The 26789-nt window shown below is 39.7% G+C and overlaps 1 protein-coding gene across 5 annotated transcripts in view; it reads right to left on the bottom strand.

Moving 5' to 3' along the window:
• FILIP1 (filamin A interacting protein 1) overlaps positions 1-26789 on the bottom strand; it is a 121999-nt gene that overhangs the window by 49570 nt on the left and 45640 nt on the right. For 2 of the 5 annotated variants that reach the window (XM_032184383.1, XM_032184385.1), the window contains 2 exons: positions 25175-25315; positions 9544-9822 (listed from right to left, as the gene is read on the bottom strand). In XM_032184383.1, coding sequence (XP_032040274.1) covers positions 9544-9816 — 273 coding nt within the window. In that variant the 5' untranslated portion in view covers positions 9817-9822; positions 25175-25315. Of the gene's footprint in view, positions 1-9543; positions 9823-16482; positions 16555-25174; positions 25316-26789 lie in introns of all 5 variants that reach the window. The other 3 variants (XM_032184386.1, XM_032184382.1, XM_032184384.1) reach the window with 2 other exon arrangements.

The following is a 26789-nucleotide window of genomic DNA, read 5'->3' as shown; positions in this document are numbered from 1 at the left end:
ACTTTAAGCGTATAATAACATTTTGCACATGACCTGAAGCCCGGCAGCAAGCGGAGGCCCCGCATTGATGCAAGCAGCCAGCAGGGAGAGGGAGGAACATCTGTTAAAGCACCTTTTTGGACACTTGCGCAGGGAGAATCGTTAACGCCAGTGCAGGAGTGACTGCATTCACAGTTCCTGGCTGGTACGTGGCTGCTGTGTTGTGGTGTGCAACCTAACAAATGAGGTAATTAACAAATCAGCTTAACATCTCAGAGCAGCAGCTGGCAGTCACTACAATGCTTGCAAAGGCAGAGGAGACCCCCTGGTTGTGGTACACCAAATCAGACATAGAAAACTCCAATAGCATAAGTGCCTCCTCTGCCTTTTTTCATGCTAAGGAAATGTTCTGCAGCTTTCCACATCCTAGGTGAGCGGCAGATCATGAGGCACTTTAGCAGCAGAGGAAATCAGTAAAATTGCAATACTTTTCACACACATTAAGGTGTCTTTGTATTACTGGACTTGTGTAGTAAGGTGCCTTCCTTTGAGACCTTCCCTTTGTAACAAATTATTTTATGATCAGTTAGCACATAATTAAGAGAGAGGAAAAAAAAAAAGATGACTTATGAAAGGGTAATGAAAGGAAAAGCATTTCCTTTCCTCTTTCTTGTGTTATAATCTTCCCTTTAATGCTACAGTAAAAAGTCTGGACCATAACTCAAGAGATCCATGTTCTGTCCATTAACCTCTTTCCAGTGTTTACCACATATGATTTAACCTTCATAATGCTCCAGTTTCCATTTTGTAAAAGAAATAATACTTCCCAGGAATGTCAGGAGACTTAATTTATTAATACATACAAGATCCCCAGGTTCTAAGGTTTTGAATGCTACGGAAAAATACAGCACTGGGACATCAATATCGTTTCTCTTCTCTTCATTTCACTGTATTCCTCTGTTTCTTCCATGTTTATGTATTTCTACATTACCATCCAATTTGCTGAAGTCCATGGGAAACTTAAAATCATCTTAATTAGACGTGCAACTCAAGCTCTACAAACTGGTTTTTGAAAGTGCTTCATTGCCTCTGTGAGAATCTGAAGCACTTGAAATTAGATGGTCTGACCTGAACGTCAGGTAAGCACTAGAAGATGCTGGTGTAAGTACATGTACCTCTTGGTGTTTCTCTGAGAGGAACAAACCCAAACAGGTGTTTCTTTCTGCAGTCATCTAGCTGGCTTCTGGCAGGAATGAGCATGTGTGGAGTAGGTCAGAGTGAGAGACAAGCTGGTGCCACTGGGGCCATAGCTGTCAGGATGACGAAGTTCAGAGGAAATCCTTCTGCCTTGTCTGCAGAGACTGCATAACTCAGAGCAGGATACCAACAGCAGCAAGCGTGTATACATGTGTAATAAACTGTATACACAACTTTCTCTTGTCCAAGCATTTTGTTGGCTTCAACAAAATGTTTTCCAGTGCTCTGTGCTCCACGGATACGCATTCAAGTTACTGATGACTGATGAATGGGCAAGAATAGCAGGGTTGCATTACAGCGAGCACTTACCAGTACAGCCAATTACTTGAGCAGAGGAATAGTCAGAGGAGACAAGGGAAGTGGAGCAAGCTCTTAGAGAAAAGTGACTTTGCGAGGGCAGACAATGAAAGGTGCAGAATGAGGACTCCTGCCAATGCCCACAATGTCCTCATAGCCTCCCACTGTCTCCAAAATCCCCCTGATTGTGTTCAACATCTGTCCTTCCTCTTGTCTTCCCCAAGTTTCTCTCAGATGTCCTCTCCCTTCTCCATCTCCCCGTTGCATCCCCAGGAACAATACCGGAGCTTTCAAACTACCATTTTGCCTGAACTGCTGAAACTGCCTGGGACAATCTTGGTAAATGGGCTTTCATTATAAAACTGACTCCATCAACACTTCTGCTCCTGTCTTGTCTAAACACAAAGGCCACAAACACCTGGAAGGTACCTTCTAACTGTACTTGGTTCAGTCAGTTCCACTAATTTTGCTGGCTTGGAAGAATTTATGTTTTTATTTTATTTTATTTTATTTTATTTTATTTTATTTTATTTTATTTTATTTTATTTTATTTTATTTTATTTTATTTTATTTTATTTTCCAAATAAAAATAGTCATTTCCAGGGTAAGAAGCTCTTCATTTGCAAAAATTCAAACCATTCCTGTCTTAGAAAAGGATTTCCCTTAATGATCTCTCAGCCCTGCATCAGTTTGAGTGTCGTGTGTGCACAGCTCTCAGACATATGTCACTGAGCTCGTTTTACTTTGGACCTCATGCAAAGTCTTACACTGAAGCCAGCAGTTTCGCAAAAATGTGGCAAGACACAGGATGTTCAGTAGGACCAGCCATTTTCTATATTGAAATATTGCATTTCTCTCGTTTTAGTCAACCAATAGGTGGAGCCTTTAACCCTAGAAACAAGACACTTTCTCAGATAGCCATGTTCTCACAGTTGTTATATAAAGGCTTATATTTGCTTTTATTAAAACTCATTTTGGATGGAAAATAATCAGTTTTGCTCTCAAGAGCTTATCTGATTGTCAGCTGGAGAATAGGAGACACAAACTTAATAAATACACAACGGGGACAGCAAAGTTAATAAAAACAGACTTAGCTACAACTGAAATGTTAAATTAACAGCTGGTGACTCAGAGGACTGGACAGCAGTATGACACATAAGAGATATGCTTACTGCAAGCTCTCCTGAGAATCCCAGATATTTTAAAGGCAGAAAGTCCATGCATCTAGCATCTATCACAAATTGGTTGGCCATGTTCTCTCCCACAGAGTGAGCCTTTTCCCAGGAAAATGAGAAATGACATACATGTTCTCATTATTGTTGCACTGAGTGTACAATTCTTATTACGTACATGAAAAAAACAAAACAAAAACCAAACAAATAAAAACCTGGTCAAGTGACATCAGGTGACTAAAATGATTTGAAGAAGATTGCAAAGGAGGATCAGTTAAGGACACTGGTCCCAAGACCAAAACTTAAAGTTGATCTGGGGCAGTACTTTCTGTTACATTTTGTACAGAAATGCATTAATTAAAAAAAAAAAAAAAAAGCTGCTCATCTTCTTCCCTCCCCTCTAGACAAGATGTTTAGTGGATCAGAAACAGTTATTCCAGTATTCCTTCCTGTCCAGCTGACCCTCCAAGTCTAAACAACATGATCTAGCTCTAGTGAGTGCAGTTCAGGCATTAGCAGAGAAGGATGTTAAAACTCTGTGGAAGTGGTTTTCAGCCTACAGCTGTCCAGTCATACTGACATTTTATTAAAGATAATGACTTTGAAAAACATGTAATTCTAAAGCAGTTTTATTACCAAATAGATGATCGTGTCTGTCACAAAAGTGTCCATCACAAAACCATCACAAAAAGTGATGGCTTTAAAGTAAAAAACTTTTTTAGATTTAGGTTAGACATTTAGGAGAAATTCTTTACTTAGAGGGTGGTAAAGCACTGGCACAGGTTGCCCAGAGAAGCTATGGATGCCCCATCCCTGGAGGTGTTCAAAGCTAGGCTGAATGGGCCTTTGGGCAACTGGATCTAGTGGGAGGTGTCCCTGCCCATGGTAGGGGGGTTGGAATTAGATGATCTTTAAGGTCCCTTCCAACCCAAACCATTCTATGATTTTTTCATTACTATAATTGATAGTACCTCTGCCCTTGACTTCACAGTAGTAAATTGCCTGAATAGCACAATTTAACTATATTTCAGTGAATTGTCTTATCTTTTTTTTTTATCTTTTTTTTTTTTTTCATAAACCAGCAGGATTCTATTTTAAAATTCATAATTTCTGTGACTTGCTAGACAAACCCTGTATTTCATGCATTTTGCACAGCAATGGTTGTGAATTGAAGAAAAGCACACTATTCTAGGCAAAATTCATCTCTGGCTATAAATTTGTGGTCTGAAATCTACCCTAAATTTTGTCCTGAAAAAGCCTGCTCCACGAAGAAAACACAAACAAACAAACAAGGACTCAGTCAGACAGGAGAGAATTGTTTAGCTCCTCGTAGTGATATTGCTATGCTAGCCCATACCATCTGTCTCCTCATTCTCTTGTCATATCTACATCCCTTTTCCACATTTCTAACTTGTATCCATTTATCACTGTTGCATCCCCCTTTCCTTACACTCTTTTTCTTCTGTTGCCCAAACTCTTTCCTCTCATTCTATTATCCTTGTCACCTCTCTCTCCTCAGATTAACCCTATCCTCACTTTTTCCCTGTAGCTCTGTCTATGCCAAGGTTTTTCTGTAGGGGGATTTGAATTTTGTCTGTGTGATATATTCAGAAAATACTAAACTATGTCAATCCAATTAACAAGATTTCACAGTTATAAACACTTAGGCAAAGCTACTCTACACACACTTTTCTGTGGCTTTACCCATCCTTTACTTACTCAAGCTTCTCTACAGATAACTACAGCTTCACAAACTGGGAGATATGACTAGTGATCAGTTGGAAGCTCTTTCCTCTTCACTATGCTTTGTATTCTTCCCTCTGGATCAGTGCTGTGGCGTGTTTTCCCAGCTTTATCTTGCAACTGTAACATTACCCAAAAGAAACACGTCTGATTTCCACCCACCTATTTAAAGTATTTCCAGATCTTGAGCTTTTGGGGAACTCAATATTCAATTGTATGTATTCAAGAGTATCAAGAAAGGCACGGAAGAAAAAATATAGGAATTTGTATGGTGTTTTTAACTAAGTAATATTGAGATGTCTGTCACAGTGGTGTTTCAGCTTCTTAGGAAACTCAGGTTTCCTTGACAAAGCAGTTCAATAAACAAAAGCAGTTTAAGGCATTGCATGAAAGTTAACACATTGCAGCAAGAGGAAGAAGGAGAAAAATAATACAACTACAGCAACTAAGTCAAACCATTTCATATATCAATCATTTTATCAAGGGATGGAAGGGCCAAGTAAAGCCATTTCAGCATAGAAAATGAAATATTAAAACCAATGTTTGAGACACTATGTACAGTTCTAGCTGCAGACATTTAGGAAAGACAAAGCTAGAGTGCAACTGGTGCTGATCAAATGATGATTGAAAGAGTGGGAAGCTTCTTCTGCTATAGAAAATGAAGGTGGCACAGCTAGCACAGTGAAGTAAAGACTCAGAAGGTGTGTGACTGCCATCTACAAACACATCGAGCATTAAACAGTAGAGAGAGGTAAGCTATTTAAAACATGATTGCTGTATAGCACAGTTTCATAAAGTCATTTTATTTCATAGTTATCATAGAATAAAATAGAGTAAAAATAGAATAAAATGTTTTAATAAAATATGTACATATATAAAAAAGGAAGAAAACAGAAAATGGAAACAGGAAATAATTTTCCTTTCACCCTTTACATATACAAAGCTTAGTCTTCTGATAGAAAGGCAGGTGGTAAAGTGCTAAAATGTCTTTTAAAATGTTAACATGCTCTAGCTACTATACTACCCATGTGGGAACCGGCTATTTGAGTTTGTTATGAGAGAGGATTTCCCTCACAGCAGGATGTACAGCTGCTTGTACCTAAGTATTTCCCAGAGAAAACACAACAGTGTCGTCACCCAACTCTGCAAACCCTCCCCTGAAATGCCCAGGTCAAGGAGAACGTCTGGAAACAGCCTGAAGGCAAGCTCTACCTGGTTCTGTCAAATAGAAGCTGGAAGCCAGTCCATCTGTCCTAAAGAGTGCAAAGGACCTCACTGGGTGAGGCAACAGAACGCATGGCTGAGCTGCAGGGGGTGATGCCATTTCTGCACTGGAGAAATGCTGCAAAGCACAGACTATAACAAAGGCCTTGAGTGCAAAAGTTGGTCCTGGTTTAATTGGTGTGAAATACAGAAAACTGCCTCCCAAACTTAAAGTTTCATCTGTCTGGCAACAGGCATAGAACCTAACAAAGGAATGAATTCTCTTAAAAAATTAAATAATTTGTAGTTTTTAAACAAACTTATATATATATATATATATATATATTTTTTTTTTTTTTTTTTTTTTTTTCCCCTGAACATGCAATAAAAGAGTGCATGGTAAACATGTATGAATACTGCCCCCCATTTCCTCTCAGACCCCTAATCAGGAAATGTTGAAAATCAGTGCTGATATTGCTGGAGAAAAACAGTCACTGCTCAGAAAGCATACAGGCCAAATATATGGGCTGTTGGACAAGAATCTGTTTACCACAGATAGGATTATGTAGTCATTGTAGAGATTCATGCTGTCTGTGCTGCTTTGTAATTAGTAATATTTACACATTGGTTTGACTGAAACAACTGCAACAATCAGACAAATTAACACTGTGATTCATAGTCCAATTTATTCCAATGGCATTATCAGATTATTTTTTTCCCTTGTATATGGAGAAAACACCTTCATGGATCTTTTATCTCTGTGTATCCAATGCATGTTAGAGACCATGTAATCACTGGTTTATTATATGAGCAGTGGGAGCCCTCAAGAAAAAAGACCCTCTACTGAGCTACAAGGCCTTTCAAATCAATTCCTGTCATCAGTCTGTTTTCTTCTCACTCTCCTCTAAAGAGGCTGCACTTAAGAGCTCTCCTGCCATGTATACTGGGACACATTTTCATCACTGTAGCTCCTGTATACTTTTTCTCCCCTTTTGTTTTCTTACAAAATAAGGCCTAAGCTCCAGTGACCTCAGAAGTTGATGAAAAGTTTCTCCTCTCTACATGCAGTAAGAGCACAGGGCCCAGCCAAGAAACTTGACGACAGGCAAAGCCAAGTCCAACTTGGCACTGGAAGCTAAAACGAAAGCAAGCTACCTGAGGTCATTATAATAAAGAGTAAAAAAGAAAAAAAAGAAAAGAAGAAGAAGACATAAACATCACTGCTGAGGCATGTCTTCACAGTTTACTGGCACTTTCACCTTTCAAAATTACAGCTGGGAGATCGAGTCCCAAAGTAAGGACTCAGAACTGATACCTGGAGCAACATGGCTTGTGACTGTGTTTGCTACGATGTCAGGTGAAAATAGAGAACTAAGCACATGAAGCATATGTAGAGTTTTTAATTTAATCTGCGGAAGCCCATGGTTGCCATGACCATAGCATCCCCAACTGGGCTCTCTGTTTGGAGAGTGCAAGGCAGTGTCACCCTGCACACTGTTCAGTAGTACAGATGTAAGGCCTCTGCTGCTGGCTGCTGAGTAAATAGTCAGTGTATTTTACTGCACTTTTTTCTTCAGAAATTATTGGATGACCCTATAGGTATGGCCCACTGTTATTCTCAAAACAAAAATCTCCTTACATGTGCCTATACACTGTTTGCTTTGCCAATATTGAAGTGGCTTCAAAATAAACCCACAGTCTGATTTGCCAGTCCAACAAAATGCCAGCCAGTCACTAGCAATGTCTGTACAGATCTGTAAATGAAAAGCCACAAAATGACTCAGTGTATTAGGTCACTGTGACAGCCAGGAGGTAATACCAGAGTATTTACTTGGCTGGAGTCTGCCTTGGCTCATCCTCATTTGCAGTGTCAAAGCCAGGCTCTCATCTCAGGCCAAAGAGCTGTAGCTTGCCCACTTCAGAAATGGTTCAACACAGGTACCAGCTAAATAACTGCCTCAAACAGGGGGTTTTGAAATGAAATTTAAAACTCCGATGGCTTAAAAACATAAATGATTCTTGTCGCTGTCTGGAGGGAGCAGACAAAGAGATGCACTTTACAGCTGTCAGTGTGTTTGTCCTCAGAAGCCTCCTGTGATGCTGGGATGCTTTAGCGCAGCCTAACGTCTCTGTGGGGCTTCTACATAGGAATATCCCTAAAAGTATTGTGCGGGACAATGCATGTATAACCTTGGTGAGGATTTTCAACCCATACTAACAGAAGATGGCAGTTATCCCCATCTTCCTCATAGGGATAATGAGAATGTGGGCAGCCCTTTAAAGGTTGTGTAACTTGGCTATGAAGTGGAGGACAAGGACAAAGAGCCACAGCTCCATGTGTTGACCAAGAGAGTTACTCGGAGATAAGAATAAAGACCACATTTAATGTCACCCATGAAGTATTAGTGACTTTCTTCACATCCCCTTTGAAGACCACAAAGGTGACTTCAGGGTAAATCTTTCTGAACTACATGAGAACAATATGTTTATAATCAGATTTGGCTCTACTCACCCCCAGAGCTGCATGCTAGCTCCATATTTTAGGAATTAACACATACTAGTTTTTGTATAAAGTAAAAGGAAGTGCTATGACTATGACTACTGTTCTATAATGATACAATTTTTTTCATAGCAAAATTGCATTCAGCAGATTTTTTTTTTGCCTTTTTCCCCAGTTTTTCACTGCCAAATGACTGTTCTTGGTCTTTGTGACACAACTATCTACTTTAAATGCATATTTCCTGAAACTTGAAAGTGCTTTCTGACAACCTGAAGTGAGATGAAATCACAGAGTTGCAGTAATGGTATAACTCAGATGACTCATGTACCAAATAAATTAATGGATCACTTCTAAAACAATTGCTTCCCTTAATCAGATAAGATGATAAAAATGAATGCAAATTTCAGGGAAAAACTAAAGCCTGATGTGAAATGCTAAATAATGGTTACGTAGAAATAAGACATCACAATATAGCATGTTTTCACACAGGTTAGACAAGTTTTTTCTGCTTGTCCACAGATTCACTGAAAAATAGCATTAGAGTGGAAACAAAAGAATGTATAAATTTGGCAAGCAGTCCTAATGCAAATGGGGATAAGTTATAAAAAGTCAGAAGTCTTCACACTGACTTTTTCAAATACTGTGTTTCAGCTTTTCATTTTGAAATTGCATTTTCCCTAATGGCTGAGACTCCTGAGAGTTCAGTGATTTATTATTGTTAAAGAGAACCTTTGAAACTGGATGGAAATTAGGGGGATGTGAGTTAAACACAAACCTAAGCTGTCTGCCATAGCAGACTTATTACTGGGTTGAATAAATATGCAAATCTGGACAACTGAGTAAACTTCCGAGTGAGCACTGCTCCAGGAAAGAAAACCAATGGACCTTTGCAAGGAAGGGGATGTGCAGATAGTGCCGGAGGTCAGGTGGGACAGGCAGAGCTTTGACTGAGACCTGAGCAATTCCCTGAGTATGCATAAGGTCCTGGGCTATCTTAAGACCTTTTCCAGTATTAGTGACTTCTGGATTTCTCCCTGGAATATTTGTATTTAAGACTGTAATTGCACTCACTGTATTTGTTGTCTTTTTCTGACCTGATTCTCCTGTGGTTGTTTTGTGCCTCTTTTTAAGCATTGAAGACCATCAGACTCCCCTTTCTTCATCAGTTCTGACAGGTGTTTGTAATATCACTTGCTACAGTAGCTGCAGATAGACATGGTAAATTAAGCAGTACTTAAAACTGTGACTATCCTGTTAGAAACCAACTAGCACTCTCCTTATGGTCCTTTGCCTTACATTTGCATGTCACTGTCTCTTGAGCCCCATGATTCTTGGACAGCCTAAGAATATATAGATAAATAGAAAATACATTTAAAAAGTTGTTTAATTTACCTGCAGTTCTCCTTCCATTATACTGAGGAGTTTGATCAAGTCCTCTTTAGAGAGCTCTATGGACTTCTTGTTCTTTCGTTCACTAGGCCCAGGTGATCTTGAGTGCCGTTTGACAGTTGCTGAAACCATGACCTCATCTTCCTTCCGATGAGGTTTGTTCTTTTTCTTGGCATCATCCTGGAGTTTTTCGTTCTCTGCATGGCTGATGACAGGCTTGGAATTGGAGAAGTGCCCGTTAGACGAGCTTTCTCCGCCTTGGTTTCGGGATCTCATCCCTACCTAGAAAGAAACATAAAGGTGCATTTTATAAACAAAACTATTTACAAAAAGCCACAGCAGAAATACTGCCTTTTGGCAGAACAACAGTCTTCTAAATACAGAAATATACTGTCATGCTCAAAGGAAGGGGGCACAAAGCTCAAATTTTTCAGTAACTTTGTGTGTGGCAGACAGTGAATCCAGAGCATTGATTATAAATTTAATGGAGTCCTAAAGTAAGAGTAACCCTGCTTGTCAGCATGCCAGGACACTGATATGAGCTACAATGTATGGAGCCTAAAGCGATGCAGGAAAATAATAACAAACATTTTCCAGGGTGACCTTTCCAAAAATCAACGTTTTGATTATTTGCAATTAACTACTACTGAACAAAACAGCTTGCTGAAGTAGGCCCTATTTTAACACAAGGTTTACCTGAAAGGCAGAAATGCAATTTAAATTCTCAAAAAGTATATTCCTTAAGCATAAAGTCTTTATGAGAGAGTGGAGTGACAATGCATGATAAGCAATGGTCACTCTATAGCTCCCCTCAGTGAAGCATTGGTTTTGTTCCAGGTAACTAAGAAAACTTGGGAATGTAGACTAAATCAAGTGGTAAACTGCATTTTAGGATAAATACTGCATGAGATCATTAGGCTGCAAGTGCGATGAAGGAAAGCTGAAAAGAAGTTTGAATAAAAAGCACAAGAAGGCATGAAAACAATAAGAGGTAAATGGCCATGATCAAAGCAGTCCTTCCTTCCAGAAGATTCACTGTTTCTGCAAAATGTTAGGTCTTGGTTATTGAACATTCACGTCTCTGTTCTCTTAAAGCACCTACACTGCACGCTTAGGCTATATCTATCCTAGAACATTGGTGAAGCAAATATTCCTGAGCTCTGACACTTGACTTTCTGTATTATCAAACTATTTGCAGCTCCTTGGCACACTTCTGGTCCAGGAGAACTACCACTCTCCCAGCCAGTTCTTGTCCCACACCAGGGACCAGTCCAAAAGACAGTGCAGATGCAGCCCCCCTGTTCTGGAACAGAAGAGCTCAGTAGTGCAAGCACAGCCAGGTTGTGCTATTTGACCTCATGGACAGAATGGGGCCCTGGGACCATTTAGTTTACAAGTAACGTAGCTTTGGTGTCACATAAAACACAGCTGCTAAAATAATCCTTTCCGTGAATCATCTTCATCAAAGATGATTCCCTCTGCTGGATGCTGCTCAGCAATATCAAGTTAAACAACTTGCCCTTGTCTTCAGATTTTTTTCACAGTTCTCTTCTTTCTTATCTGTCATCCCTTTTTGATTTATCAACCATCAACACATTCAGCTAAAATTAGCTTAATCTGCCTGTCCGTTTTCTCCTTCTATAACTGTCTCTCCCTTTTCTCCCTTGACCCTGCAGACTTGGCTGGGGAGATTGACACCCCTTAAAATCCCATTTATCCTGTAAAGTTTCATTCTCTGTCACTAAACAACAATGGCAGAACACAGGATGGATTCAGCCGTGCGTATTTCATTACTTATCAGTATTAAAAAGATGTACAAAACATACTCAGACATGCTTATATATGGACCCGTATTTCTATTATGTGGTCTTCCTGTGTTGAAGTAGGTCTTTGTAATGATTGTCCATGCTTAAATGTAGGTGGCCTTGATTGCTATTTGGCATCAGGATACGTCAGCCATATGAAATAAAAAGGCAAGAATGAATTTAGATTTGGTTCAGTGTCAAACTTAGAGGTAAAATGTAAGGCAGTGCAAATTTAAATTACGTTAATCTCTTAAAAAATCATCTTACTTGAAATTGCTTGTATAGCAGTCAAGGGAAACCACCAGAAATTTATGTTGCCTAACTTCAACTTAATTATGTGTATGGTTGTATCTCCTGCTGCCTCCATTTTTACTTAAGCCCCGTTTACCCAAGATAGTCTAAGAATACTGGAAAAGTAAAATTTGTACAGAGATGTATCTTGTTTTAGTTGCATGAGCAAAACAAATAGAAGAAAGCTGAAGAAGGGTCTGTATGTCTTAAACTTGCCCAGTTTCTGTATCAGTAAATCTAATGAGGAATATTCCTCTGCTTCCAAATCTTTCTTTTCACTTAAATTCACCTCTGGATTTAGTTTGCAGCTTGTTCATTATTCAAACAGATGCTTCTCAACATCACACATTTTGCTGATAAGGATCTCAGTGTAGCAGATAGTAGTGGTGGGGCAAACCCTAAAATACATTGACTAATCTGCTTGGCTAATGTTAGGCTGGGCCTGCTAGGGCTTGCTACTTACTTGAGGTAGGCGAGTATTATAAATCTCCTACTCAGATTAGCCTTGCATTTTGGTAATTTCACATTCAGAAGGAAGATTGGCTTTTTATTATCATTGGTTACTCATGTCTTAACTTCATTAATTCGGTGGAATTCAGCCAGCAGCATGAATGAGGAGTGAATTAGACCCAATGTTTTTGAGAGAGAGAGTTTCATGATGAGATTCCTTGCATTGTAGGTCAGCTCCTATCCAAACAATGTGTGATACAGGTATACAATGGCCTTTAACTTCCTGAATGCTTAAGCAGTGTGTTTTTCATCAAATAGTTTGGATTAAACACATGAATTACACTTTCTAAAAACAGATCTCCATTATAACCCTGAACAATACCTGAGAACCTCAGGAAATCTTTTAGGTCTCAGGTTTTTAATGGAAAAATAAACATTGTACTATGTTTCCTCTCAGATAGGGCTTTTCAATTTGTTTAACTTTAATGGATTTTAAACTTTTCAACCATGCTTCCTCTCAGGAGAGAGCACTTGGGATTCAAGCTGTCTGTGTTTTCTGAGTATTTCCTTCTGAGTCCCTGTGGGCCACAGCCTCCAGCCACTTTCATCTCTTAACCATGGCTTATTTTTCATGGCTTACCGTGAATGGCCTCGTGACTCTAGAATATCCTACATGTTTTAAGAATAAATATTGTAAGTGTGTCTTACACATGTTTTCCAGTGGAAAACAGATTATTACATTACACTGCTTAGTAACATGTTGTGTTAGTGATCTCTCCGTAGAAAGATGACTCAACCTGAAGGTGCACAACTAAATTTAAATTTAACTCATGACGAGTTGAGACACAGTATCCACCTCAAGCACAGCATAATCAAACAGATGCACTTGGGTATGTTAGACTTCATGAAAGCTGGTGTGTCACCCTGTCAAATCATAACTTAAGACAGCCACTTTGATCCACCAGTCCCTGTGGAAGCAGAGATAGCAAGCCATGAAGCCATTTAAAGACTGAGTAGTCTTACATTTTAATTTGCTGTAAATCAATATAGGTAATGCAGGACCACAAGGACAGATGTCAAATTTATTTTTTTTTTAATTCATTAATACAGCAGCAGAATATCTTAACCAACTGATCTGGAGCTTTACATCAACCAGCTAATTAGACTATGGCTGTCACTAAAGGAAATCAAACTTTTGAGTTTTTTTTTTTTTAATTTCTTTAGCACTTGTAGGTTTATTTTGCATCAAGTCTTACATCACAGTAAGTGTGGCAGACAGCCTGTTACTCTCAGGGACATTACCCTTAACAGCCTTTCTTTGTGTAAAAGCCTGCCAAAATCAGTGCAACGCTGACACCTACTCTGTCTTCAGTTATAATGTTGATACATTTCCAACATGTTACCCAAATGAGAAGGTGTTACTTGCTGAAGCCAGAAATGCAGGTCAACTCAAGCCTAAATAATGACAGAAAAGGCCAAAGTTTTGATATTGACATAGTAATTTCCAAGGAGTTTGAAGGCCAAAGTCAATGGCACGATCCAGCTGTTCTGCACTGCTCTAGGAATACAAAGCAGCTGTAAGACTGACTGAGTGTTAATTGGAGCAGTGTGAAGTAGCCAGAACATACCAGTGATCTTGGCTGAAACACTGTATGTTGGGAATGAGACCTTGGTATTATCATTTTGGATATTCATCCACATGTCTGATAGCATCATGATAAACAAGAAAACTTTCAGACCAGTTGCATGACATTTTGGTATGCAAATACCAAACCTCCAAAACTTTGTCTATCTGTTTTTTCATCAAGGTTCCAAAATTGATTTGTGGGACACTGCTAGTCTAATGCTGGTAACAAATGTCCTCCTCCTATCCACCCTGACCACACCTCTGTGTCTTACAGCATTCCTGATCTGCTAAAGAAATAGTTGGTATGATTTATAATGACTTCAGCATTTAATATTTAATTCTGCTGTTTTGTTTTTTTTTTCCACCCTTCATCATACTGCACATTAAACTAGAAACCTTTCCGAACAGTCGTCAGTCAAACAAGAAGTTTTTATGTGATCAGTCACCTTGATTTCAACATTTATTGGCTACTCATTTCAATATGTGCTCACAGTATTGGTACTTGGCAGGGAAACTTCAGTCTCTCTTCTGCTGCATTTGTCTGTGAAGCTTTAAGCATAAGGGAAAAATGCTATGATTATTTACTTGAGTCTGTATTGTTGTTTTGGGCACGGGTCCTCAGTTAGCAATCCACACAAAATTTTATGAAATAACCTTTATGTTAGTTGTACTGACATTGGGAGGAAATCTGTGAGGAATTTGCTGAGTAGGATGTCAGGAGAGGACAGGCTGCATGCTGGTCCAAACTTTTCCCCCGTCGACAGCAATTTATTCTCCCTATAGCTCAGAAATGATGGGTCAGATTAGGCTCCATTATTTCTGCTATTAGAATCAGATAGTGCAAAAGGGTTCTTTAAACTTAATATGCAGTCCCTCCTGTTAATTGGACATGCTGATTTTGGCTCTGTAGTGCTTTCCCTTATAATAATAATAATACTAACAATGTTATAATAGAAAAATAAATTAATAAATAATGTTGATTTACAGCCATGATATAGTTGTTGCCTTTGGCTGTAAATTTGTAGTCTGGAGCTCAGTTGCAGATTTAACTGATTAAAATATCACATGAAAGTGCTGGGTTTCTGACAGACTAACAATTGATGGTAGGGTCAGTGCAATTGTGTTATTACTGAGTCAAAACTGAAATTATTTCTAAGCTGTGGCTTTGGGAGCTGCATGATGGGGAACTGCAACTTTCAGCAGCTCTGCTGAACAGGCCACTGGAGCAGGGCAGTGCACGGTGCAGAAGGACCTGGTATATGGCAGAGATCTCTGCCCAAAGACTACTGATCTGCAAAGAAAATTAAAAGCATAAGGTAATTTGAAATATGCTCCAAGTGATGACTGAAGAAAATATTAGCTGTATCTGCAAGCAATAAGTACCAACAAACCAAGACAAAACAAAACAAAACCAACCAAACAAAAAAAAAGACAGCACCTTATCAGGCATCTGGAAGAGAGGAAGATTGGGACACCAAATTGGCTTTGTTCTCTGAAAAGTCTTCAGCAAGGACTGCTCCAGATGGGGATGGATGTCCTTAGCCCCAAGGGATTTTGATAGACAGAACAAAGGCTATGTGGCCTCAGTAGTGTGGTGGTTACATGAAAAACATTTACAGGCACAACTGTTCACACCACCTCAGAGACTGAACTCTGCAAGCTTTCATTATCGTTGTTTTGACTGACCTGAAAAAATAAAAAGGATGGGGGGTACCAGTGCATTCCCAAAGGAGCTGGTAGGAACTGACGGCTGCATTGTGCGCAGTTGGACTCAGATGCTGCATGGAGCAGACATGTGTCAGACTCCGGACTCTGCGATAGCCAAGCAATGCTGTGCCAAGGGAATGCAGACCTCATTCTTGGTTTGCTTTCGCAGATGACTCCAGTGTTTGTTTCAGTCATGCCGGTCAGAGGAGAGTGTCAAACCAAATGACTAATACAATGAAGAAAGGAACAAATATCTCCCCTTAGCAGTTCTGGAGTTTCCTGAATTTCTAAACATTTGCAACTGGAGCACTAATCATCATACGCTTTGTCAAGAGAGTCCCCCAGTCTCTTGTCCTCATACATATGACTTATCTGCAAAAGCAGACAATGAAAGGTCTTTGTTCCTTCTGGCCTTATTATACATGTGCTTTTGTGAGAGTGTGTGTTAGCTGCTTGCCCTCAGTGTTGGAGATTGGCACAGTGGTACCTTGTGAATAGGGGCAATTCTCTACTCAACAAACAGCCTGAATAACCAAGCCACAGGGCCCTAATTCTTATACACAAGGAGAGCACTTGTGGCTACTACACAACACCACTACTGCCTTCACCCTTTCACCTGGTCCACTTGTAGAGCTGGAAAAACACTTGTCACAACAGAGTTAGGATGAGCAATGCCCAAGCATGCTGAACCTCCTGCACCAAAGATGAGATGTTCACGTTCATCTTCCTGCTGATGCTACCTCCATAGCATGGTTTGCATCACCTGCACTGAGTGATGCTCTGCAGGCTCCTTCCCACCCCGCAAGACCATTTGCCAGCTGCGTCTGCAGCCTGCACTCAGGAGAGGGGGAGAGGGCATGGCATTACTCAGAGGAGCTCATTCAGGAAGCAGATACTGCCCCATGACAGACAGCTGTCACACTGTCTCCCTCACTTCTTGATACACTTTGTTCCATGGGCAGAATAAATTTGAGTAGCTTTAATTATCAGAAAAATGGAGAATTTGTCTTTATTATTGCTGTCTGACAAAAATGTAGTGACTGATTTTAATGCAGGACTTACATTATTTTCTTCTGTCGGGTCACTGCCGGCTCATTATTCCCTAATCCATTTTGGTCAACTTTTCTCTTTATGCTGCTAACAAATAGGGTAGAACATTAGCAAAGTTACAGCAGATACGCTTGTAGAGGTACAGCATGAGATTCTGTAAGGCTTTTTTGTTTTATCAAAGATTTATTTTATAGCTTCTAAAATTGATTCTTGTAACACTGGAGCATAACAGCACATGGATTCTATTCACCAGCGATTATGTTCATAATAGTTCCTTCACTTGGAAAAAGAAAGGAAAGGGATAAGCGTGAATGTTCTGAAAGAAGAAAAGATTTTTGCAAATTCCATATCCAGTTGCCATTCTGAATAGGTGTAATCTACTTGAAAGCAGAAAAGAAATTTGCAGAGCTAGGAGGAAACCCGGTCATCACTAAGGCAGATTTATACTGCTTTAACACCATTTTCTTAACTCCAAGATAAACTCTTCTCTGGCTAAATTATGGCACAGCTTTACAAAGAACAGAGTTTATGCTGGTATAATTCCATTAACTTTGTCATTTTCAGACAAACTTGTGGTTTCAGCTGGAATACTTTTTCTTGAGTAATGCACACTGACCGAACTAAGGAGTAATGTAGACTTGTTTCACAGAAATTCATGTTTCCCAGGCTTCATCTGGAAAAACATCTTGGATGCATGAGACATGAGGAATGATAAGCTATTAGATCATCATTCAGTCAAAAAAAATAAACTTTTATATATCACTCCATCCATGTTTTGATTACTTGCTTTCCAGCTGCCAGAAAGTACAAACAGGAGTTGCAAAGAAGCCAGCTCAAGTAGCTGACACCACTAGACAAACATGCCTCTAGGTCTGATGAGGGTTAAGGTATTTTTTCTCCAGAGTGGCTGAAAGGGACTGGCCAGGAGCAAGCTAGGTGGCAAAAGTGCTATCTGCCTGCGGTGTGGCCTTTCTAGCATGTTTCAGCTGGGCTGAAAGAGATGGGAGGAGGTTGGCTCCTACTCAACCCTCTTCATGGCTTGTTTCTACCCTGCTGGAGTGCCCTGTGTCCAGGACTACTCCTGACTTGAAGGAAAGGGATAGATCTTTAGAGGAGATGGCTTCCTGGGGCACATACCTCATGCCTAGCTGATGGGGCCTGTGGTTGCTCAACATTTCTCTTGAGACATGGCCACTCATTGAGGGCTGGATGAGCACTGTGCCCTGTTGTGGTTCATTGCATCTTCTTTTACAGCTTTCAGCCCTTTTGGTTTTTCCATTTTGAGTGAAAAATCAAACCTTGAGCTTCACATGAAGATAAAGCTAGCAATGTCACCAGCAGTTTCAGTTTTGAACCCACTAAACATTTGTTTTATCGTCTGACAGCCAGAACACGCCTGGAAAATGGTAAGAGAGGTGATGCAGATTAGCTGGCCTACCAAAGATTCTTCACTCCTGCAAATGGGTAATCTTTGGTGTTAAATAAACATTAGTCATTTCTGTTTTGTTGACACCACAGAACCATGCTTACAACCTGCAAGATCAAATATACTGTGGACTCAAGAACCATGCCATACCTCTTTTAAGTAGTTTTTAAAGACCACTGCTCCATTACCAGTGTATTTTCTGCTTCCAAGGTGGCAGAAAACTGCTGAAAGTAGCCACAGACAGGAGCCAGTTGATAATAATCACAGCTTTGTCTCCAAGTCCCTTGTCCCTATCCTTACAGTGACCAACCAAAAGACATAAAACCAATGTCACCAAGGGAACATGGCATGGAAAGTAAAGTCAAGCTGCTGTCCTTGCAATCCTGTCTTAACCTAGAAACATGTTTTTATAAACCACATGGCAAATAGGGAACACTCTTAGGAAAGGAGGCAACTATTACTAGCTTTCTAAAAATCTATTTCAACTTTTCACTTCAAAATGATACTTTATTATAAAATTGACTTGGATTTTAACAAGTGTGAGACAAGACAAAAAGCTAAATGTCCCAAAAGCAAATCTCAGGGTTTGGGTCCAAGAAAGTGTTGCTGTCTCTTGCTGACCAGACACAAATCCAGTTTTCTTTTCAGTAGCTGTGATTGGCACAGCTCTGGTTTCACAGAAGCTAGTAAACAACTATATCTATATTTTACATTTGACTCATTTTAATTTCTTTTGTTTTATAAAAATAACCAAAAAGAACTAGGATGTAGATATGCTCACAGATTTTACAGCAAAGGAAAAAAAATAATTATACAGAAGACCTGTATCTTCTACAAATAGTGTCTCCAAGAGACAACAGTGCAAAAACACATCTGCAGCATCTCAAATTTCAGCTGTCAACCAAAGCAGGGAGCAAGTTCCAAATCTCTCTCAGTGACTTCTTTGTGGGAAGCTTCAGTTGTTGATAGACATAGAGTACCAGCTTGCACATGCATGCCTGGCCCATTGGTGAGAGGTGAACTTAACCCCCTGCTTTAAGCTGGGCTGTGTTCTACCTCCTGAAGGGTAGAACTGTCAAGTCTACCCTTTACCCAAGGTAAAAAAAACAAGAAGTTAAAAAAGCCTCTGATACTAAACCTGCCCTTGAGTTTCACTATCAATTTTGGTGGGTTTACAATAATATTCTTGTTGGGAAAAAAAAAAAAAAAAAAAAAAAAAAAAAAAAAAAAAAGGAATTCTCTGGCTACACGCACACTAGAGATTAACCATGGCCAGGGCTGCTCTCTGACTGTGAGGCCAGCTGTCCTGGAAAATCCTTCAGGCTCTTAAGCCCTCTTAGCATCCATAACATGCTGGCTGCATCCACACTGCCCACTGGGAATAGCTCCTAGCCTCTGCTGACTCCCGAAACATGCTCTCAAATGGTTTGGGAGGGTGTTAAGTGGCCGGGCCAAAAGCGTGCCAGGGACCACTCCAACTGTTTAAGAGCACAGACATTCACCTCCCAGTATCTGTGCTCATGCCCTGGCACTGCTTAATTTGCTTGTCTTTTTCTCTCCTCCACAGCCTGCTTCTTTACAAACAAAGGAAATGGAAAACTACTCAGCTCTGCACAGAGAAAGTGCAACTCACCATAAATACTAAGTCTACAGAGGGAAAATAAGCTCAGGGTGGTGGGAAAACAGAAAAGAAAACATATTTTTTTCAAGCAAGTCAGGTCAAGGCACGCAAAAGTGTACTGTTTATTCTAGAAGTGTATTTTTAAGTCTGTACTGATTGGTAGTACAGCAGTTCAGCACTTATCACTAAGAGACACCACAGCTGAAGGAGAGAGGTGGCACAACATCCCCACCTCACACCAGGCTTCTCCTGGACTTCGCTGAGCTTAGTGATACAAAATTTGAGCTCTTCTGCTACACATCACTGATAAAACAGACTAGCACTGTGGGGCTCCACAGGCTCTTGCATTATTGAGAACCTTGGCCTTCAGTTGTCATTACCATTTGTGAAGAGGTAAAATGAAAGGAGAGTCTTACTTCATTCCTGGCAGTGCCAGCCCAGTGACTGTCATTATTTCCCAGTACTCCTGCAGGCTTTCCACTGACTTAAGAACACGTGGCAAAAAGTAAAGGAGTAAATGTCAGCCTGACTGATTTAAATAATACCAATGCCTCATGCTGACAGGGAGCAGCACAAAAACTTTCAGAAAGTTCACCAGGGCATTGAATATGGTCTCATCCACTTTAATAGTTGTCATATATAGAAACCGTATTTAGGTGGCTCTTCTAATGCCTTGGTTTCAAAATCCCTAGATAATTTCTTTGTTTGAAAAGAATGAAGTTAAATAGTTATGCTGCATCTACAGGTTGAGCAGATTTGATTTTTTTGAACATCCTCTCACCGTTAATCTGCTTAAATCTTCACTGGGGTTTTTAGTTCACAGCAAAAAAAATAAAAATAAAAATAAAAAATCAAGCTAAGCTGAAAACATAGCATAGCTACCTTGAGTAGCAGAGGAAGAGAGAAAAAAGATGCTAATGAATACCCCGGCATGGTCTTGCATTAACACAACTAAAATTACTTGCTGCCAGTTTCACCTTGCTTTAATGTCTGTGACTTCTTAAAATCCAGTTGCAACAGGGATAAAATCTAAGTCTGTTTCATTTGCCTCACTGTGAATATAAAAAAATAAAAAATTAAAAAAAAAAAAAAAAAGAACGAAGAAAAAAAGGATGATTTTTCGTTTTTCTTTTTTCTATTTTTTTTCCACTAGGGTAGAGTAAAAAAATGTTAGCTGTTTTCTTAGAAAGTAATTTCAGTTCAGAGCCATGGAAAAATATTAAAAGGAGCTCCTACAAATGGAGTGGGTGTTTTACAAGCCTACATGAAGATAAAATCATCTGCGCTGGCACAAAGTCACACTGTTGAGCTTTAAGCATCTTACTTGTGTGACTGAACTAGGGCTTTAGGTTTCATTTTTAATCTGCAGTGTCCTTGAAATGGAGCCAGAGCTCTCTGAGGCTATGTCAAGACTTCAGGATTGTCCCCATCCTTGGTCGTGCAGCTTCAGTGACCACCTCTGAAGCCTGCCATGGCTCCTGCCTAGCAAGTAAAGCATTCCCCAACTTTCTTTCCATGGAAAAGGTGGTGGAAAGTGGCCTTTGATGCTCCAGAATCCCTGTGAAAGGACTTGGCTGGAGGACACTGCTGCATCCTGCCCCAGGGAAGTGCTGGGAGGTCTCAGCTTTACCCCCTAGGGCCACCACTGGCTCCCTTAAGAGGCTGTGCCCCTAATTTGGGCACTTCTTTTGGCTGGCTGATAAACTGGAGCCGGATGTATAAACACAACATCATGAAGTCTGGTTTTGCTGTTGGGCAGGGAGGCAAAGGCACGTGTTTGGCACCTCATTATCAGCATCTGACAGAGTGCCTACTCGGTGGCAAAAGTTAGGACGTGACAGAGGTTGTGCTCCCCTTTCCCCCCACGGTCCCTGCTATAATCAGTGTTGCATTAATGAAGTTACAAACAGTGCCTTTTGCTTTGGGGGTGGATTTTCCCCAAGGCATCAGCATACAAACGCTATTTCAGGGACACTTCTGGCTGAGAGGAGTAGAGAACCCAGTGTTTCTAAAAAGTATTCAAAAGAGCCAAAACCTCGCTTTTACTGGGTTACCTAAATAGGAAAGCAGATCATTTGACTACCCAGCCACAAGTCCTTGTGTTGAACTCTCCTTCTGAGAGAAAAACTTGGGGTGGGGAAGAATTTGTCTATTATTGTCCAAAACAAATAATTTCAGAAACAGCAACAAGCAATGGATCTATGTTAGATTTTATTTATTTATTTATTTTAGTTAGAGTAAGTGAAATACATCAGAGACTCAATTTTGGCAATGAAGGTAAATCTGAAAAAAAAATCATCATAAATTTTTCAAATGCCTGTTTCTTATGAGGAGAAAGATGACAGAAAAGCAATTTGGTTCACAGTGTTGCTGAAAGAAACTGGTGGGTGCCTCTAAATATCATAGACTCAGTGGGTCTCTTAATGCAAATTGAAAAGGCTGACTTGACTTTTCATGAAGATGCCAAAAAGTTCGGTCATTACCCAAAAAAGCCAGGGGGATGCATCTGCAATTCTAATTGGTAAATCGGGTAAAGAAGTCACCTAAGAAAGTGGCATATAAAAAGAGAAATCACTGTTTCTCTTCAGTTACTGAAAAACAGTCTGAGAAAATATTTTTTCCAGCACTTATGTAATGTCTCAGCATTACTTATTTGTTTACTTAAATACTTTTCAGCTGCCTTCAAGGAAGTGTAGGTGACTGAGAAATTACTTTGGGCTGCTTCTCCGGTGCGCTGTGCGGCAGACCCGCAGCCTTGGCAAGGTGGTGCTGTGGTCAGGTGGGCAGCACTGGTGGCTCCGTCCCATCTTGGCTGCACAGGGAGGGAGCCAGCCCCCAGCCCAGGCAGTGGGATGCTTTGGGAGGCAGAGATTTGTGACTGGCACGGGACAGCAAAAAACCCTGTGGCTTGCAAGGAAGGCAGAGACCATTGGGTCCCCTCCCCAACAGTGCCTCAGGACAACCTCAAGTAAAACTCTCTCTCTTTCCCAAATTGTCATTGTAAAGGATGGGAATTGATCTTAAAAGGCAATAAGGATACTGAAATCCCATTGATTCTGTGCAACAAGAGGTATAAATGCTGGTTATGATCAAAAGCCTAACTTTTATTCCTCTGTCTGAATTGCTCAAAATGATATTGTTATTGTTTTTTAGCTTCCCACCTGTGGTCTGGAAAATAACCTGTTTTCCTCCTGTGAGGATGGAAGTTCATCTCATCACATCATGGTGCTCTTTCAGCTATCTAAAGAAACAACATCTAACAGAAACTATTCTCACATGCTCATTTTTTGCCACCCCCACAACTTATTCCCAGCTCTCTCATGTTCTTATACCTCATGCAAATGTCTAAGTGAACTTTGAGTACAACCTCTTTCCTGTTGCTACTCCCTGAATGGCCCACGGATAAGAGCTTTTCCTTATCTGTATTTGTTCACATGCACACTGCAGGAATATCAGAAGTGAAATTTTTTTTTTTTTTCAGACCTGCCCAGCTGAGAGTTAAACCACAGCCCAGGGCAGCTGACTAGTGAGCACAACAGTCCAGGAAAAGCACACTCAGACTAGCCAGCTGAGCCTCTGCTGAATATGTGCTGAGGATACTTCAAAAGGATTTCAGAAAAGTCAGGACAAAGTCCTCAAGTTAAATAAATATTTCCTTACCAAATTATTAAGGATATTTTATATCCTTAAATCTGAAAGACTGCTAAACTAACTGTAATTTGAGGAATACATGCACTTGTTTATTGTTAAAATATTTATCAGCTAGGAAGCTAAATTAAATTCATCAGTTCATGTTTATTTCTATCCAGTCACACTTTCTGGTTTTCTTTAATCAGCACAGATCTTTAGTATTCGTATATCACTGCCTTAGAGTAATCGCTAAACTCAGTCAAACACCCAAAATATTACTGGCCTCCACATTAAGTTCTGTAACTCACTTAATCAAAGTTAATTTCAAAAGCTCGTATCCTACTATATCCTTTAAATTCCTCCCATACAACATCACTGAGTGTATGTCAAACAAACAGCATAAATAATAAAAATAATTACTCAGTAGTGTGCCAGTTGGCTCTAGGGCTATAAAACTGACCTGCGATGAAATGGCAATGTTTAGAAAGTCTCTGTATAGCTGTGAGTTTGCCATGTGATTGACCTAAGATAGCTAACGGATTATAATTAGATGGATAAGAAAGTCTAGAAAATAAAAATATTGTCAGAACCTAGAATTTAGCATTTTTCTGTGGCAGACCACAGAAAAATGTGGCACACAGACTGGTGTGCCAGCAGCACACACATCTCCCCTGCACTCAAGGTTGGGGATGAAAAAATGTTGTGCACTTGGCTTCTACGGGTAGCCAAATACTTGGCATTATTTGTATTTAGGTTAACAAGAACAAGACTGGACTGTTGTGTATAAAAACGTGTCATGTAATGATCTCTTGTACCTTGAAGAGGTATTTTATAAAGGGAAGCAAAACAAAACAAAACAAAACAAAAATACAACAGAATCATTCTTCCCATTGTATCCTCCTAAAAGCTGAAAAGCATAAGTTTATTAGGCTTTCCCAAACCTCAGAGGAACTGTTCCAAATGCCTTAAAAGGTGAAGGATTAAATAAATGGTTTGTTCAAGTAATGGAAAAGATAATGAACTTCATAATGCATGCACATTTTTAAATAAAACAGAAGATACTGTGTTAAATCTGATTAAAAAATCTATTAACTAGAAACATATCATTAACTGTACTCGCATCTGTTTTGTGCCAGAGAAAAATAAAATTTTCTCTGTGTAGCACTGTTAGGTAAAACAGTAACTATATAAATTTAAGATAGAAACTTAGTTATGCCAAGTTAATGGAAATTAGCATTATGAATGACAATTTAAGGAAGATTATGAGATGTATCACAGGTTTCAACCCACTAAAAATAGAAAAGCTATACAAGCCATAAAAATTGCACAATGTACAATTTTCAGTTCCAGGAAGATTGTGTTTGCAATCCTTGACTACAAATGGAGCTGCTTTCTGATTGTTAAGATAGATCTTCTGGGGCCATAATTAATATACACAATCCCAAGCTTTCCAAATGAGTCAGACATTTCAAAATATGATATGATACTGGGCTTAAAGTTCCGAGATTTTTAGAAAACTAGTCAGTGGTTGCCTTCCAAGTTTTGATCTGGGTTCTCAATTTCAAGGTACATTCCAGCACCGCAAGACATTTTAAAACTGGAAATAAAGAGAATTGTGTAACCAACATAATTCTAGCAACAGGGCTTGTAAAAGATAGGCAAAATCCCAAACAGTACTGAGGCATCCGATGTGGTCATTAGAGTCAGTGGTGCCTGCTGAAGGGTTCATCCTTACAGTAATTCCTTAACTCGGGATGCTTATTATGAACTAAAAAATACGTTAAAAGATTTCAGGGAAAATATTGTACATTCAGGATGTCCTTGCTAATCCTCAACAACCCCTAAGGGCTCTGGCAGCCCTGCAATTCCAATGAGCCTTTGAAAGGCAGCAGATGACATAAGTTATTTTGTTCACCTCCTGGAGCTGACATCTGCAGGAAACTCAAGAGTTGTTTTCCAGCCATGCTATTGCAACTGCAACTCCTAAACGTTGTGTTGGCTGGACAGCCCGTGGTGTGCAGCAGTACCTGTGTCGAGGGACGCTTCCAGAGCAGGGGCTTCGCTAGAATCTAGGTCCGGAGGGGGTAGGAGGGGGTCGAGGATGGAGCTGTCCCTGTGTCATCGCTCTGCTGCTCCCACCTGAGGCTGACTGGAGTCCCTGCTGCTCCCTGGAGAAAAGATAAAGCTCAGGGGCTGAAGACTTCCAGATTTAAAATGCCTTGAAAATGTATGTGTATATATATATATTTATTTATTTATTTATTTTAATTTAAAGATTCCTTTTGACTTTATCTAGGTATCTCCACAGGCAGAGCACAGAATTCAGAACACACCAGGTGATGCACTTAAAGACATGATACAGAAATAGCAATTCAGGCAGTAAAACCTTACACTCCTGCTGCCTTCTCCTGAGCCAGTGCTACAAATTGCAGATTTCTGCTCTAATTTAGCGATCAATAACAAGTAAAACTCTCTTCCCAAAAGAGAGTAGCTGTAACAAGTGAAATAAAAAAAAAATGGTATGTAACATGCTGGGTTCCTCACTGAATAGACTAGCTCTGTATAATATACGGAGTGCAATGCAATGTGATGATGAAATGACTGCAGAGATGTAAGCTCTCCTGCTTGTCCCATCCAGTAATCACACTGCACATAGTCCACAGACTCCCTTGTGTGACTCCCTTGGCTGGCCCAGCTGGGCAATCAGCAACACAGCAGGAGCTGCAGACCAGTTTCTTCCACAGCCTGCAAGGCAAATAAGGATGGGGCCATGGTGACAACTCCAACAACCATGGAAGTCTGGAAGTATAGCCAACATTGAGAGACTGACTGCTATTTAAATCATTTATATAATTCTCCTAATAACAATGCAGACATATGGGGGGATTAACACTTAAGGAATAAAGCAGGAACACTATGGTGTCTAAGCTTAAAGCAGCTAGAACAATGTATGGCACATTTCCCCATTATTTCTCAACAAACTGTATGTGAATTCTTGCAAAATAGTAAATACCAGCTTGGCATTTACAGATGGCTTTTGTCCCTGCTCTGCATTGACAGAACATGATTAACTGTATTATGAGCAATGTAAGCATAGACACAGTAAAGATGTCTTAACCAGATGTAATCACAATTAAAGTGGTGCAAACCCCTTAAATTAAAGGGTAAAACCCCTTGGCTTTATAGATTATTTCATTGACAAATATTTAAATTTTCTTGAAATTTTGTTTTGGAAACTTCAGTCTTGAACAGCAAGTTCTAGAAGAAAGTAGAGCATTTATTTATTTAGTAATTTATTTATCACACAAAACATTTGCTACAAGCACAAGGACTTGGGTTATCTCACTGTTATACCCACAAGCTCTGAATCGCATTTGACATGGCAGTTTACAAAAGGCAATTTGTAGATAATTTGTATGAGGAACATGGGATTTACAGAAATTAATTTTTTGCCCTATGAAAAGATTGTCCTTCAGAAGAGTCCGTGAAAGTTTTTTAATTAATTTGAAAAACAAAGCAGCAAGATTATTGTCTTTAAAAGTTAGCATGCAAGTATTTAGGGCTGATAAAAGAAAGTGAGCCATGTACTCATAATGAAGAGCCTAAAATTCAGTGCAATTCACATATTATAAGAAATAAAGA

Source organism: Aythya fuligula, chromosome 3 (assembly GCF_009819795.1).
Source record: "Aythya fuligula isolate bAytFul2 chromosome 3, bAytFul2.pri, whole genome shotgun sequence".
Classification (NCBI taxonomy): Eukaryota; Metazoa; Chordata; class Aves; order Anseriformes; family Anatidae; genus Aythya; species Aythya fuligula.
The sequence above is the reverse complement of the archived record's forward strand: the minus strand, read 5'-3'. Positions and strand labels throughout refer to the sequence as shown.